The following is a 17,323-nucleotide window of genomic DNA, read 5'->3' on the forward strand; positions in this document are numbered from 1 at the left end:
GACGATCAATCCCACTATTCGTTGGTAAATGAGTAGCCCAAGAGTTGGCGGTGGGTGGTGATGACTAGCTTCCTCCCTCTAGTCTTACACTGCTAAATTAGGGACGGCTAGTACAGATAGCCCTCGGGTAGCTTTCTGCGAAACTTGAAACAAAATCACTAAATGTCTTTTCTATAATACCCAAGTTTGGAACAGAGCCCTGCTCAAGCAATTTTCTCACTTTAACATTCTCCAGGAATTAACTGGATCAAGTGAACATAAGGCAACTTTTTGTCTGATTCTTTTATAAGCATAACAACACACTTTTTAATTAACAGTGAGTTATTCTCGTCAGTAAATCAGGTAGTATTTGTGAATGGGCTTGTCAATTATTTTTACAGCCCATTGGCTAACTGATCTAAGAGGCAACAATCATTGTGTTCTATGTAAAAAAGTGTTTGGGCCTGAGGGAAGTGATTTTACATAGACTTTTCCACAGATTTCACCTAGATTTTACACAGATATTTTGTACAGATTTTATCCTAAATTTTCACTTTAAAAAGTTTAAGTAGAAGAACAAAGCTAGTTTCATTTTGGACTTAAACATTGTTTCTATAACATTAGATGACGTTAACATATAGAATACTCAATATTTTGTACACTATGCAATCAGTATTTTTAGGGAGCGAAACTTTATGTTATGTATGAAGTGAGGAGTAAAGGTAATCAATATATGCAACATGAAATATTATTAGTATGCACATTCATTGAATACATTCAATCAGGGTTCAAAATTTTATGAAACAAGTAATAAAATGATGTAGGGAAAACAGGGTAAAAATAATGGAAAAATAATATAGGGATGATATAACTATGCATAGAACACTCCTACAGTATTTTAAATATTAAAATTTGATGTTACACTAAAAATACATACTTGACTTTGATATTTCTGCAGTTGAAAATTATATATTCCTGTCTGTTGGTATATAATTTGTTTATCTTAATATCATGGTTATGTCAGGGTAGGCATCAATGTGGTGTAACTAATAGCCTAAGACAAGGAAAACCAAGTTGAATTAAAAGATGTCTTGATTATTAGACACTATTGTTACGAGATTGGTCAATTCGACCAACATGATCTAAGTTGGTTTTACAGTACTAAAATCAGGAGTTCGATTCCCGTCGGTGGACTCAGCAGACAGCCCAATGTGGCTTTGCTGTAAGAAAAGCACACATACACGCACTTTCATTTTACACGCAGAAGTTTCTCAGTCAATTACATTTGAGCAAAGTGCATTAGGTCAACAGTTCCTTATCTACTATCTAGCGAAACCACAGCCAAGGGAACGGGCTTGGAGAAATCAGAAATCAACTTCATCGTTGGTCAATTCGACCAACCTCGAAAACATTTTACTCGTGCACTTTAGAGAGTAAAATTAAATTTTAATGTCGCAAGTCGTATAGGAATGACCTATGTGTATCTGTACCATATTTATATTCTTGTTTGCATTCTTCTAGGTGCTTTCATCTCTACGTCATTTTATATATACTTTTGAAATTAGTTATATGAACTGTATTTATGAGCGAGTTATGCAAATCAACATCAAGGATTGATGATGGAATTTTTTTCAGTTTTAAACAGAAATTGTAATAGCTACGCTATGAGGCGAAAGATTTAAAGTACAAATTTCAATAAGCATGTCTAAATTTGAGAGGGCAAAGGGTAAAGGAAAACACTGGACATTTGCCCCTCAACCCTGTTCCCTCACGAAAAATCGAATGTTGCACCTATGTTTGCGCAAATATTCCTAATTTTGAACTGATACAAAAATGGGAAAATAATTAGTGAACAGTACCCATCGACAATATTTTGAGATATTCTTGTTTGACCGAATAGTGGGATTTGACAATATATTTTATAGCACATCCACGGTCCTAAACTTTGAAGTGCGTCTTGCGGTAGAATGTCGTCAGTTGTTAACTCTCAAATTCACAGTTTTGTAAATGGTTAATCACTTCCTCTCGCATAGTATTTCTTGCAATAAACCTATGTTGCAAAATCTAGAATTATAAAATATGTTTTGCTATTTATATATTCCAGCTATTGGCAATGACTGACATCCATCCTCCACAAAACTTCCACACATAATTATATGAAACATATTGCAAGAAGACTAAAGATTAAAAAAAAACAACACTTGCAATCACACTAACAATGCTAAGATTAATCATATTTCTTCGAAATTTCTAATGTATCAAATGACCACATTATTACCAGGATACAATAAATTACAAACGTATTAATACAAGTATTGTTTGTTTGTTTTTGAATTTCGCGCAAAGTTACTCGAGGGCTATCTGCTCTAGCCGTCCCTAATTTAGCAGTGTAAGACTAGAGGGAAGGCAGCTAGTCATCATCACCCACCGTCAACTCTTGGGCTACTCTTTTACCAACGAATAGTGGGATTGACCGTAACATTATAACGCCCCCACAGCTGAAAGGGCAAGCAGGTTTGGTATGAAGGGGATTCGAACCCGCGACCCTCGGATTACGATCGAACACCTTAACACGCTTAGCCATGCCAATAATACAAGTATTAGAAACTATTAGTGAATTTAGTGCCGAGCCATAACTTTGTAAATAATATCACAATCTCTGATCTCAAGGTCAAACACACACACACACACACACACAAAAGCAATGTTGTTGATAAGAATTATCACCAAAATAAGTATATCAATAATAACAAATTAAGGAATAAAATCAGAGGAAGGGGAAACCAATTTATAAGCTTAAATAAAATAACAATATTTGGCACTAATTTAAAATAATACTGTATAACAAGTGAAGATCAAGGGAGTATTTACAATAGTACTTTTTACAATTAAATATATCTTACGTATCATAGATCTGTTATCTATCAATGTTATAAGTACTCTAAAAAATCTGCTTAATTTCTAACTGCAAGGTGTTTATTTACTTGGCAGAATTTAGTATTTGTGTTACGTAATCAGGAGGTCCGGCATGGCTACGTGGTTAAGGCACTGGATTCGTAATCTGAGGGTTGATGGTTCGAATCCCCGTCACACCAAACATCCTTGCCCTTTCAGCCGTAGGGGCGTTATAATATGACGGTCAATCCCACTATTCGTTGATAAAAGAGTAGCCCAAGAGTTGGCGCTGGGTGGTGTTGAGTAGCTGCCTTCCCTCTAATGTTACACTGCTAAATTAGGGACGGCTAGCACAGATAGCCCTCGAGTAGCTTTGCGCAAAATTCGAAACAAATAATAATCACAAGCGTGTATACGTTCTTATATCAAAGCTACAGCGGGCTATCTGCTGAGTCTAGCAAGAGGAACGAACCCCTGATTTTAGCTTTATAAATCCTTAGACTTACCGCTGTACCAGCAGGGAACATGTAATCAGAAAGGAATTTTGTTCCTATATGTTATCGCTTGGTGTTCATCAGGAGGCAGGTGAGTAGGCAAATATATGTAGCTGAACTAAAGTACAGAAGGAAAAAATAGGCAAACGATAAATAAAATCTAGAAGTCACTTCATCGTAACTTTATCATTAATATTCTACTGCTATATTTATTAAATATTATTATTAATTATATTTTCTTTGTTATTTGGTGTACAATTTTATTTCCAATTAAATCGACAGATGGCAGAAATAACAAATTTCGATAGAGGGAAAAATATGGCTCTTAGCCATATCAGCGTTTGAGGATAATGAGTTAAACTAAATATGTAAACAAATAAAATGAACATATTAGGTTTACACTGAAACTCCGTATCTTAAAGATAAATGGAAAAATCCTCGTCAGGTACGTTTTTCCATTAATAATTCGCAGTTGTAATTATAATTGTGTGATAATCAACTTAGCAGTAAATATATTCGCTCACTTTCATGATACAGTAAAATAACAAAATAAATAACTATTACTAGGAGTAATTTGTCTCAACGCAAGCTCTCTTTTATGTGCCAAGTTAATATCCTCCTAATGTATGAGTTTGCTTTTATTAATATCTCCAAATTAATGTTAGTAATGCTACTTCACATTTCGGTTAATAAAATTACTAACCAACCTAAGTCTTGTAAGTGACATCATTTTAAATTAACTTCAAAGTTTATCATGATTTAGGTAATTTAAGATGATGCCACTTAGACTGAATGTTGGATCATGATTAATATCTTCTGTCATGTGAAGTAGCATCACCAATATTAATGTCTTGTAATAAATAAAAGCAAATGAATTGGGGAGAATTTATTTAGTGTTTAAAATTAAAGGACATAAGTTATGACAAATGAATCAATTATTTTATTGAATGTATGGTGGTATAAAACGTTTAGTTGTTTTTTTCTTACACTATTAGCAATACTAATTATTTTTCTAGAAGTTTAACTAATTATTAAGATCAGAAGTGTCAGGACCTTTGCTTTTTTTATTTACTTCAATAGCAGATACAGGAATGGTCAATAGATTATTTAAATTTGTTGAGGATGTTACTGTTTTACAAAAGGACTTGCATCTTTTGGTGATTTGGGCAAATAAAAGACAGTTGGCTTTAATTATAATAAACACAAGGTAATTCTTGTGGTTTAGCAGAGCTTGAATTATAAGTATAATTTTATTAGAAATGACTAACAATGTTAAGAAATAATGGGTTTTTGGCTTATCAGTCTCTTAAGCTTGTGCTTTTTAACGGAACTTTCCGTGGAACCCTCAGTTTCCTTGACAGACATCCAGTAGTTCCACAAGATATTGGGGTTTCACAGGGTTTCATGGAATACAAGAGTTATGCATATTCTAATACATAAATAAATACTATTTGCACAATTGCAATCCAATTACATCATATGGTTTTTATTAGTACAGCAAGATTCATAATGACACAACACAAGTCATTGCATTCTTTTTAAATTAGCATGTGAAACTAAGTAAAAACAGGTGCTAGAGTCATGTAAATGTTTATTATTTGAGATAGCATGCTTCTCGTTATATGCATATGTGTGCCCGATTAATTGGCTTGAACAATCTTTTATGCTTTGGCTGTATATGTGTGTGTGTATATGTAGCTGCATAAAACATACATACCATGTTTTGAGTTACTGATATAGTATTGCAGTTATGTTTTTTTGTAATAAATGCTCTGAAGGGTTCCATGACAAATTTGGTGGTGGAAGAGTTCAGTGGATTAAAAAATGTTAAGAACCATTGTCTTAAGCCATCCAAGTAGTGTGCTTGTGGTAGGGCAAAAAGGATTTTAAGTAATATCTATACAAATTTTGACCACAAGTCTAAAAAAGTTATACTTTCATTGTTCAGATCACTGGTTTAGTTGAATTTTATTCAGTCTTGGGATCCATGTAAGATAGCAAATTCTCCTTTTTTATTATTATGGCTGTGTTTATCATTCATTTATTAGTTCCTTCTGTTGTTTAGTTTATCTATGAATTTTTAGTTGCATTAAAATGTTGACTCATCTTCTGTGTAATAATTTTTATTTTGACTATATATATATATATGTATGTGCTTATGATGAAACTGATGCCTACTTCTCCATGGCAGTGGCATGGCAGTGACGTACGTAAACTTAGTTTAGCAGAAGAATATGTAGGTTTATGACCACATGAGGTTGTACTCTCATGACCTATTCTGTGTATAAACACCCTGCCAGAAGTTTCACTGGGAGAGAGTTATGATATTGTTATTTAAGGGTATATATAAATGCTGTTTGTTACTCGATATTGTTATTGAAAGGTATTGTATTTTTGTTTTCTGAAATGAGATTTTCTTTCTTGTTTTTTTTCTTAATTCTATTATCACTGTATTATCAATATTTGTGATAAATTGTTATTAATATTGGAGTGAAGTTCTAGCCAGACATTTGTTTTTTAACTATGTTAAATTTATTTCTAAGTGTTGTTATTATGAATAAATTGGTTTTTGCTGTTTAACAATGATGTGTTCATTGTAGAATGTTTAAACCTTAGAAAAAGAAAAGGTTCAGAGGAGTGCCATTTGTATAGCAGGGGCTAAAGATAATTTGGTACCCCTTCCCAAATCCTAACTCCACCCTTCCTTTAAACTCTTACTTTCTGACTTTCAACCTTGCATAGCAACCCTCCCTATCATGATGCTTACCATATTGTCATGATTATCTGATCTTTGAAAGATAGTTGGTGGTTGAGTAAGAAGTAGCAGCACAGAGTGCAGAAAAACAATCTCATGGAAAGGAATTTTTGTGGTGAATAGGAGTATTTTTCATGTAATGTTATTTAGTTAAAGATTTTCATTGGTTTATGAAATTTTATTTTGACTGTTTGATGTTTTGATATGTTAGTGTTAATTACACTAGACATAGAAAAACCAGGATCTTTATACCTCTTCAATTCATTGTCTACATACTTAAATACTGAATTTCACTCAGTACAGTCAGTTCACAATACAGTTGAGAGTCATTTATTCACCAGTCAGGTAACTGGTATATTATCCTTCATTTGTGGGCCCCAAAATATGATATTGATAAATCGCATTTTCATAAATTAGTGACTTTATGACATTACCAGTTTGCTACATCTGCAAGCAGAGAAAGCTAAGAACATCCTCCTGAGTCAGATTCTACTATTAGCACATTCACCTAGTTTTAATACATTATTATCCACTGTCACAACTTCATACAAATAGACCATATTTTAAGATTTTTGTGAATAGCTTTAATCTGCACCATTTGTGTAAATAGTAATTTAATATGCAGTATACCACATTTAAACTTATTGCAACTTTTATTTATTGACATATTGAATTATATTAAACAGTAATATGGTAAAATCCTTCAAAATAATTTAAAACACTTGTTTAATAACCTATTTTTTCTCACGAGGTGAGCCAATTATCCATCAAAGGTCACAATAAACAAATTGGCAGATAAATGACTCTTGATTGTATTTATTCAACTGAATGAAGCACTAAAGAAACATATTACAAAATTTCTATTTAGTAGCAGTTATGGTTATTCTCACATATACACACACATACACATTTAATGTAGGGCAACTTTTCTGGCAAAGTTATCAATGACATGGTTAAAACTGAGCTTTTCTTGAGGTTCCTTCACTAAGCTGATATTGTGCAGTTGATACTCTTGACTATATAAAGATCAGCTTTAGTTTGCTGAATAAGCATTTGCAGCTTGCAGGTGTTACAGAAATGGTAAGAAGGATTTGTAATTCAACATGAAAATTTGTGAGCATGTCTTCACCATAGGATACTATGAATGAGAACAGCTCTAAAGGAGTTTCTAGAAGCTTCCTACAGCCATAGAGTTCAGCTTCATTGAAATCAGTGTGATAGAAATTAATCAGAATTGTGCAGCTTTGTCTAAGAAAATCAGCTGAGTTCTTGTTCCCTAAGAGGTTATTGCTGTCAGTGATGTCAAGTAGAAAGCTTAACTTCCTACTGAATTCCTTCACTCAAGTGACTCATTGTATCATTTCTTGCTGCAGCCAATCCAGAATTATTCTAATGATTTCTTCCTCTGCTGAAAGACCTTTGTTTTGTGCCAGTTCTCTAGCTATTTTTCTCCTGCTCCTTATTCTTTCTTAAAACTCCATTCCTCATGTTCACATAGCTCTTTCCTTATGTTTATTGAGTCCCTGCATACATTTTCTCAAACTTGGGAGATGTTAACTTGCAGAGCTTTGATGTCACCAGATGCCTCTTGAAAGTTTATGCTAAGATCTTGTAATCCTTTTTTTTTTTTTTGCACAGTGTAAGTGGAGTATTTTTCTTTTCTGGACCTTGACTCGGGGTTTCTGAGCATCTCACCTAACAGTTGCTCATCTGTCCAAGCTTCTCATGCAACTCTTTGAGAGTAGCTCCTCAATCTTCTGATTTAAATATTTTGGGCACCATTGTTTCATACCTTTCACTTTCCCCTCTTCTACAGAGTTTTTGCTTCCCCTCTCCTTTCCATGTTGATTCCTTCCTTCATGCTTCACCAGCCACTGAGGCATTTGTTATTCTTGAAGTGGGACATGAATTTGGTCTTCTATGCCCTTGCTTTACCTCGTAGCAGTATATCAGCGTAAGTGGAGCATTTTTCTTTCCCTAGGCCTTGACTCAGGACTTTTTGGCTTCTCACCTAACAGTTGTCTATGTCCTCAAGTTTTTCATGCAGCTCTTTGAGAGCAGCTTCTTGGTTTCCTTTATTTTAGGATTTTGGGCAGCATTATTCCATTCCTTCCATTTTCCCCTCTTCCACAGGGTCTTTGTTTCCCCTCTCCTTTCCATGTTGATTCATTTTTTCTGGTTTCACCAGCCACTGAGACATTCATTAGTCATGGACTGGGACATTAATGTGGTCCTTCATGTCCTTACTTTACCTCCATTCAAACCATTCTATCCATGTTCCTTGTTCTACCTCTCCTTGAACACATATTTCATCCTCTTCATGGTCTGTGGATGGCATAGATCAAATAGCTGTGCCCAGATATGGTATAATCTCATCCACTTTATCCTTTATTTGGATTGTTCCTTCTTTTCCAAGACTTCTTACTGTCTGTGGCTATTCTCCAGACTTTTGTACAGCTATAACATGAGGTAAGTCTATACTAATACTTATTTTTTTTTCAAGGGTCCTTGCTTCAGCTTCCATTTAGATTCTGCTCTGTGGCGAGTGGTGCCTGACCATGTATTCTCTCTCTATTCCCCACGGTGTGGATTCCTGTACGTGGTGAGGGGACCTCCCAGAGAAGGTTCTGTTCCTTCAGTTTACTTCCTCTGGGATCTAAACATCCACCCACATGTTTGCCATGCATAGCAACCCATGAAGGGGAGGAGAGGATCCTGGTTGTTGAGGGGTCCAACCCTAACACACCACTTTGGCCTTCAATTCCTGTACACAGGTGGCCTTGAGGTGGCCCCCCTTGGGTCAGTTGGCTGGTCCACTCGGGCTAGGGTCAACCAAGTACCAGTGTTGGATATTCTCAACAGATGTTGTGGACATTATATCTGATGCTGGTGTTTGGGTATAGTGCTCACGAAACCCTGGTGTTGCTGCAGTGTCCTTGTTTGACATTGTAGTGCATTCCCTCATAGGGCTTCATGGTGGGTGGGGTCAGTGGGCACCAAAATTTCCCTTTCTTTATTATGGATGCTCCAGTTAAAAATCTTAATAAAATAGTGAAAAACCAGTCTATTGGTAAACAACCACGTCTTGAAGATTCTGAGCAGCAATCCTCACCATTCGTACCACCTGTTGTATCTCATTTTTTATATTGCAGTCACTTTCAGACAAACCTTTAAGGCAAATGCCTCCCTTTTTTATTCAGAAGGGGTTAGAGAGACATGTTGGCTCTCTAAAGTCAGTAAAAAAGCTTCAGTCTGGTGACATATTGGTGGAAACATCCACATCTCAACAAAGTGAATTACTCTTGCATTCAAAGGCAATTGGGGATATACCTATTGAGGTTACATCATTACTACTTTGAATTAATCATGAGGAGTTATTGTTGAGAGGGATTTGAAGAACATCCCAGAATCGGAGATTCTCGCTGGTTTCTCCACCCAAGGAGTTTCTGCAGTGAGGCATATCTCCACTTGCAAAGATGGAATTATGGTGCTGACCAATGCCCTCATTCTGACATTTACATCCCCATGTCTGCCTGCCACCATCAAGGCAGGTTATCTTAATTACAGAGAACGGCCATACATTCCAAACCCTCTCTGATGTTTCCAGTGTCAGCATTTTGGTCACTCGAAGATGTCATGTCGTGGTTCCTTGACGTGTGCTCGTTGCATTGGCAAGGACCATGATGCCTATGAGTGTGAAATGGACCCTCATTGCATCAATTGCAATGGCTCTCACTCATCCTACTTTTGTTCTTGCCCTAAATGGTTGGATGGAAAAGAGGTGCAGCGTTTGAAAAAGATTCGTAACATTACCTATCCTGAGGCTCAAAAATTGCTGTCCACCATCTCATCTTAGATGTATGCTGCTGCACTTCATTCCACAGCTACTGTGGGAGTGCAGACAGATCTCTCTGTGCCTCCAAGAGAATCATTCTCCAAACAAATGAAAAGTCTTTTGACCTCCATGGTTAAAAAGTTTATGAATCAACTTCAACACCCATCTCTATCCCTTACGTACATTCCAACAAATCCCAAGATCCACTTTCTTTTATTCTGGGTACAGACATTTCCTCGGATACATTTTCTTCTCCCACGCCAAGATGCAGAATGATCATTTGTTCATGTCCTCAGTCACTGGAATTCCCCTCCAACAGCAAAGACCTGCCCAATCAAACCAGGGCAAGATCCATGGAGATTGATAAACCTCCCTCAAATAAGGAAAGTAAGGAAAAAAGATGTGGTCGTAAACATAAGGGCTCTCCACCCAATTTGCCTACACGTAAATAAAAATGGCCATCCTGATACAATGGAACTGTCAAGGTTTATGTTCTAATCTGGATGGCATCAAAACACTGATTGCTTTCTATCATCCTGTTTGTCTTTCCTTACAGGAAACATTTCTGAAGCCTGCCAATACAGTCACCTTTTGGCAGTTTTCTTTATACAGAAATGAAAGGCTGTGTGATGGTTGAGTGCATGGAGAGGTGGCACTGTTGGTTGATCAGCATGTGCCCACCCTGTCTCTGCCATTTGACACACCCTTGGAGGCTATAGCCATCCATGTTTCCTTGGGTCATACCATCATTGTTTGCTCTCTCTACCTGTCACCTGGAGAGACATATGATTAATCAGACCTTGATGCTCTCATTGAACAATTGCCATCTCCCTTTTTCATCCTAGGGGACTTTAATGGATATCATCCCCTCTGGGGAAGTGCTGATATTGATAGGAGGGGTCGCTCTCTAGAGCGTAGGCTCTCTGATCACAACCTTTCTCTTTTCAGTACTGGTTCTTCTGCTTATTTCCATGTTCCTAGTCAGTCTTTTACTGCTATTGATTTCTCAGCTTGCTCCCCTTCATTATTTTCCCATTTTTCATGGAGGGTTGACAATAATCCATGAGACAGTGATCATTTTCCTATAATCTTGAGAGAAACTGGCTGTGGTCGATGCCACTCAACCCACGTGCTCTGGTGGAAGCTGGATCAGGCAAACTGGCCCTCTTTCATTGCTCTTGCAGAACTTGATCCTGCCATTGTCTGTAAGCCATCAATAGATGACTGTGTGGCACAGGTAACTGACTGTATTATACAAGCAGTTGCTCAATGTATTCCTAAAACCTCAACATGTTTTCCACTATATCCTTGTCCATGGTGGAATTATGCCTGTCATATGGCACAGAAGGCTAAAAAACGAGCCTGGGATACTTTCCATAGGTATCCCACACTCTCGAACCACATCACTTTCCAGTGGGTCTGTGCACATGCTCAATGGGTAAGATGTTAAAACCAGAAGGAATCTTGGAATAAGTTCACAACCAGCATATCTTCTACCATCAGTTCCAAAATCATATGGGACAAGATTCGAAAAGTCAGTGGGTAATATAACTCTGTCTCCCTCTAGATCTTGTTCTCGGATGACCAAGAAGTAGCTGATACCTGAAGCATTGCCGATACTCCAGGTGAAAGCTTTTGCCGGGTATCTAGCACTTCTGCTTCATCTTCCACCTTTAAGCCATCAAGACTTGGTCAGAGCAATCACCTCTTTCTTTTCAAGCTGATTGTCTCTGTGACTGTAATTGTCCCTTTACACTGGTGGAACTCAAAATGGCCCTTCTATCTCACCATCTATCTCCTGCTTATCGTGCTATTCTTCTGATTGTTTTTAACTAGATCTGGCAGGAGAATGTTTTTCCTGATGTCTGTTGCTAGGCTATTGTCCTACCTTTCTCCAAGCCTGGGAAGAATCCCAAGATTCCTTCAAACTACTGTTCAATTGCTTTGACAAGCTGTCTCTGTGAGATCATAGAGAGGATGGTTAATGCTTGTCTTGTTTGGTTCCTCGAATCAAACAACCTCCTTACGCTCACCCAGTGTGGGTTCTGATGACAGCGCTCCACCATAGACCACCTGATTTGACTTGAAACATCAATCAGAGAAGCCTTTCTCAAACAACAACATCTTGTATCAATATTCTTTGACATTGACAAGGCTTATGATACAACATGGAGGTATGGCATTTTGCGAGACATCCATATATATGGGTTACATGGCCATTTACCCATTTTTATTAAAAAATTTTTTAATTGACAGGAGATTCCAAGTTCGTGTGGGTTTGGCACTTTCCCGTTCTTTTCTACAGGAACTTGGAGTCCCTCAGGGCTGTGTTCTGAGTGTTACACTTTTCAGTATAAATAGTAATGCCATCACTGAACAACTCTCTCTCACTGTTGCAAACGGGATCTATGTCGATGACTTTCACATCTCATGTCAGTCGCAGAACATGAGGTATATTGAGCAGCAGTAACAGACTGCCCTCAATTGTTTACTGAAGTGGACCACAGCAAACAGCTTTTCTTTCTCTCTGTCTAAAACTGTTTGCCTGCACTTTTCCTGCCAACGGGATATTCACCCTGATCTTGAACTCCGTATCGGTGAAGTTGTGCTGCCTGTGGTCTCTGAGACCAAGTTCTTGTGGCTTATCTTTGACTGTAAGCTAACCTTTACACCACATATCAAGCAGCTATGGGTCAAATGTACAAGAGCACTGAACATCCTCCATGTCCTCTCTTCCATCACTTGAGGAGCAGATTGACATTCTGTGCTAAAGATATATCGTGCTCTTATTTGATCAAAACTCCACAATGGATCACTTGTCTATGGCTCTGCCAGACTATTGGCCTTAAAGATGCTGGACCCTATTCATCATCAAGGACTTCAGCTCTGTACTGGGACTTTCCACACTTCCCCAGTTCAGTTTATGCATTGAGTCTCACGAACCTTCTTTGCACCTCCGCCATTTGCAACTGTCTTTACTATATGCTTTAAACTTCGTTCCTTACCAAAGCATCCCACCTGGGGTTGTCTTTTCCTTCCTCGATGTGTCATGCTTTTTCAGACCAGAAGGTCTGCCATTGCTCCTTTTGGCCTTCATATCCAGGTGCAGTTGGATGAATTGGGTCTATACTTGGATGACATTGCTGTATCCACTGGTCAGCCCATCCCACCATGGCTTCTTACAGTCACTAGTTGTGACCTATCTTTAAGTCACCTGAGAAAAGTAGACAGTCCTGATTGGAAATACTGTCTGCTTTTTTGCTGAACATCTTTTGACCCATCCTTCCATTCCTATTTATACAGATAGTTTGAAATCAAGTGACCGTGTGGGCTCTGCCATGGTTTGTTGTGGTTTGGTGGTTGTGTGCAGAATCCATTCTACAGCTTCTGTGTTCACTGCTGAACTGTATGCCATTTCTCTTGCCGTGGATCACATAGAAGCTAAACAGTACTCAAACTGCACGATTTATACTGACCCGCATAGTTCTCTACTGGTCCTGTAATTGCTTCAAGTTGGTTCACACCCTGTTCTCACCAATATTAAAAACTGACTGTCCCATTTCTTTTTAACATCTACTTCTATCCAGTTTTTCTGGATACCAGGCCATGTTGGTATTCATGGGAACGAGCTTGCCGACAATGCAGCTATGTCTTTCTGCTCTGGCACTATCACCGCTGTGCCTTTCCATACATACCTTTTTACTGGATATTTAGCACAGATAGCCTAGCTGCTTTGTGCCATAAATCACTGAATCAACCAACCAACTCTCTGTATTCTGAATAGGTTCCACTTAGATGGCTTTTACCATTTGCTGAGAACCTTTTATTAAATCCACACTGTAGACCATGTTAACTCTTATAATTCCATGGCTTTGTAGAAACAAGGTGTACACTAATTCCTAAAAATTCTGCATTGATCCAGGATAATGGGAAGTGCTTATATCATTTGCCCTGGCTTGGTATATACTTATTGTTGAGATGGAGTGTTTTGCAAGACCAGTTGAGATACCCTTGTGATATATTCCAATATCTTACTACTCTGTGATCCAAACTGTACCTTTTTTATAGACTGTCTTGGACAAAAACTGCACCAGGATGTGGTGTGTCTGCTCACCTGGTATGGGTTTGCTGGCTTTTTGCAATTGGCTTACATGGTCACCTGCTGCAGTGTATCCTGTAAATGACCTTTTTGGCAGAAATGAGACTGATGGGGATCAAGACATTTTCTCAAGGTTTTCTTACTGACAACATCTCCTGCTTTTATCAGATGAACCACTGGAGATCCTTACTGGTTTATAGCAACTGGGTGGTAGACCATGGAGAACTTTCACTGATTGGTACCTAACTACTGGGGCTAGAACAAGTGGTGCCAAGTAGTGGGAAGTGGGGTAGTGTCAATGTAGAACAGATCTGACTTCGTATACTCATACCAACAACATGCCGGAAGTACTTCTTACAGTACTATATTCCTCTCCTGTAGGTTGTGACTGTCTAGTAGAGTTGAAGTGAGCATGCACCATTATCTCTTATCCTTCTTCTTCAGTCATATCTGCTGAGTAAAGTAAAGGTAAGCACACACAATACATGTGTTCTCCTCATGCAGTGGATGACTATCCAGTCAAATTGATATGTGTACTCTTACTCTTACTTACTTTGTGACATGAATTTCTGTGCCCTATTCCTGCAGCTGGTGTCAGTCCAAGAGTCTGATGGTAGAGTTCAGGTGGGAATGCATAAATATTACTCATTATGTGACTTGAATTCTGTGTACTCCTGCAGCTGATGTCAGTCTATAAGTCTGATGGTAGAATTGAAGTGTACATTAGGTATGGTTTGAACTAGGTATTCCATTTGTTTCTGTTTGTTCTTTACTGAGCTTGCATGCAGCTCAAGTTTAAGATTCCCTCTTCCTACTTCCACATCTTAATGTTAAATTTTTGCAGTTTTCTGTCTCCTTTATGTTGTATCTCAGTTGTCATGTCCTTCCTGAACTTAAGAGTTTTTCTCTGTGATCTATGGTTGGAATTCTTTTTCACTTCTAGTGTTTTTATCCACCAATTTTTTTTACTTCCAAGCTTAAGGATTTCTGACTGTCTTTCACCCTTAACCTGTTCATCTTTGTATTATATTTACTCATTTTCTTCTGATGCTTTGCATTACTATCCAGGCAGCTTTACTGGGGAAGGTTGTACTATCCTGTTCTTTATTCTGCCTTAATTTTGTTTATTTAGCCTATTGCCCAGTTCACTTACTGTCTTTGTTTTTGGGACTTGCTTCATTGGGATGCTTGATTTTCTGGTTTTATCATGCAGGTGTTTTTTTTTTGGAGTTCCTTATCTTGTAGCTCCTTTCTTGTGCTCCCTAACCCTTTAGAGACTAGAAATCATGGGGCTTGGTAATTTGTTTTAGGAACCATCCTTCAGCTTTAGTCTTGTGGTATTTTGGGTTTTACACTTTTTTTCTAATTATGGGCTAACTTTGCACAAAATTCTTGGGTTACAAAGTATTTTTCTTAGGAGCTTTCTTTGTTTTTCATGGCCCACATTTATTTGTTTTAAAACAGGCTATGAAGGCTTTCCTACAAGGATTGCTGTCATTGGATCTGCATTTCCATACTATATAGACTCATGGCATTTTCTAAACCTGTCTAGAGAGGCATCATCTACTATGACTCCCTTTTCACTTCAGGAGTCTTCTCATTTTAGGATTGACTGGTGAGACTCTTAAATCAGTGTTGATCCACATTTAGTATCTGATTCATTTAGTAGTTTTTAGTTTATCATTTGTTGTGAGCTCAACCTTCTCCTCTATATTTCTGATATATGTAACTTCTAGTTTCTAAAGCTGTTATGTTTTCTTTTCTTCTGACATGTGAAATTCTATTTGTTTTAGAGCATTTTGTTTCTCCCTGTCTCTCCTTTCCCAGGATGTGTCCTTTTACGTTCCCTTATGCAGATTCTTACAGATCAATAGAGTATACCCTGTGATCTGCTGTTTGTTTGTTTTACTGCCTCTATCTCTTTACCTCTCAGTGTTGCAAAAGTGCAGATATTTCCAAGGTATTCTGAGCATTCACTTTCTTCCGCTGTTCCCAAAATGACATTTGTTCAGTGATTCCTCTTTAACTAGATGGGGTGTGATTCTGGACATTTTTTACCATTTTCAGTGTTTTGTCTTCTGCATAGTGGTCTTTCCACAAAAATGCCTTTGATGTGTTGTCATTTGAATGAGCCTGTCTCCACTTTTCATTACTGTTGTCTATATACCCTGTATTTTTTAACAACTCTACTGTAATTTCTTACATCAACTTGCAGGAAGGTTGGTACTCACTCATGGGATCTCCAGTTTCTCGTTGTTGAGCTTCTCTCTTAAATATCATCCATTTATTGGTCTGCTATGTTCCAGGGTTTTGAATTTACTATAAGCATTAACTTCTTCAGACACAGATTTGTTCACACCTTGATAGTCCCCTCATTCATGTATTTTGACTCCTCTGAATATCCAGTTTCCATTTTGTCACCAGTCCCAAATACTGTGTTGCCATAGCAGTGTAGTCTCTTTGAGTCTGGATTGGTTTACTGTCATTTTGCATGCCTATCCTCTTCTTCAATCTTTTTCCTAGGGTGTTATCTTTAATTCACGTGGCATTTTGCTAGGTCCTTCTCATTGTTTCTCTATAGCCAGCTAAATCATGATTGCTATTACCCCATTTCTTTGTGGTTATTGGGTCTCTATCTCTTCTTTTTAGAAGGTTATTTTTAATGTCAGCTTCAAACATCCATTCTTCATTTTCATGTATAGTATTTGTCTGGCTCCTCAGAGGAAAGTAATTTTTTTTGTGAAGTTGCTTTTTTTTTTTACTAGCCTTTCAAATCAATACTACTACTTATCCAAATCATCTTTCAGACTGAAACCATAGTTTATTCCTCATGGTTCTTATGTCAGTGGCATGGGAGGCAGCACACCCTTTGTTGGAGAACAATAGCTCCAAATAGAGCCAATCTAAGCCAGCCACCTGTTCCCTGAACCATCTCTCTATTCAATGTATCTTCTTATTTACAGGAGGTATGATTCTTATTTTTTCGTCTTGGGTACCTTCCATTCTCAATCTTCTAGTGACATATCTTCATTCTTGAATGGTTGCTTTAAACATGTCATTTAGTTGTCTATTCCTCCTTGTGACATGACTTCTTTTGTTTTCTTTTATGTCACCTTCGATTAAGTTCATAATTCCACGTTTTTTCTTGCTTCTGGCCATAAATGCCTCCTGGATAAGATATTGCAGGAAGGGATGTACACATCTGATATCTGTCTTATAAATTATACCAAATTGCAGTTTATTCCACCTCTGCATTTAGTCTTCCT

General features: G+C 37.6%; 2 protein-coding genes across 3 annotated transcripts in view; one reads left to right on the top strand and one right to left on the bottom strand.

Moving 5' to 3' along the window:
- The window catches only part of LOC143225121 (protein Njmu-R1-like), an 85,754-nt gene that overhangs the window by 57,387 nt on the left and 11,044 nt on the right, over positions 1 to 17,323 (bottom strand). The window lies entirely within an intron of this gene.
- LOC143225122 (cytohesin-1-like) overlaps positions 3,654 to 17,323 on the top strand; it is a 100,083-nt gene continuing 86,413 nt past the window's right edge. The window contains exon 1 of one of the 2 annotated variants that reach the window (XM_076453954.1): positions 3,654 to 3,813. In XM_076453954.1, coding sequence (XP_076310069.1) covers positions 3,795 to 3,813 — 19 coding nt within the window. In that variant the 5' untranslated portion in view covers positions 3,654 to 3,794. The remainder of the gene's footprint in view (positions 3,814 to 17,323) is intronic. The other variant, XM_076453953.1, reaches the window with a different exon arrangement.

This window comes from Tachypleus tridentatus, chromosome 9 (assembly GCF_004210375.1).
Source record: "Tachypleus tridentatus isolate NWPU-2018 chromosome 9, ASM421037v1, whole genome shotgun sequence".
Classification (NCBI taxonomy): Eukaryota; Metazoa; Arthropoda; class Merostomata; order Xiphosura; family Limulidae; genus Tachypleus; species Tachypleus tridentatus.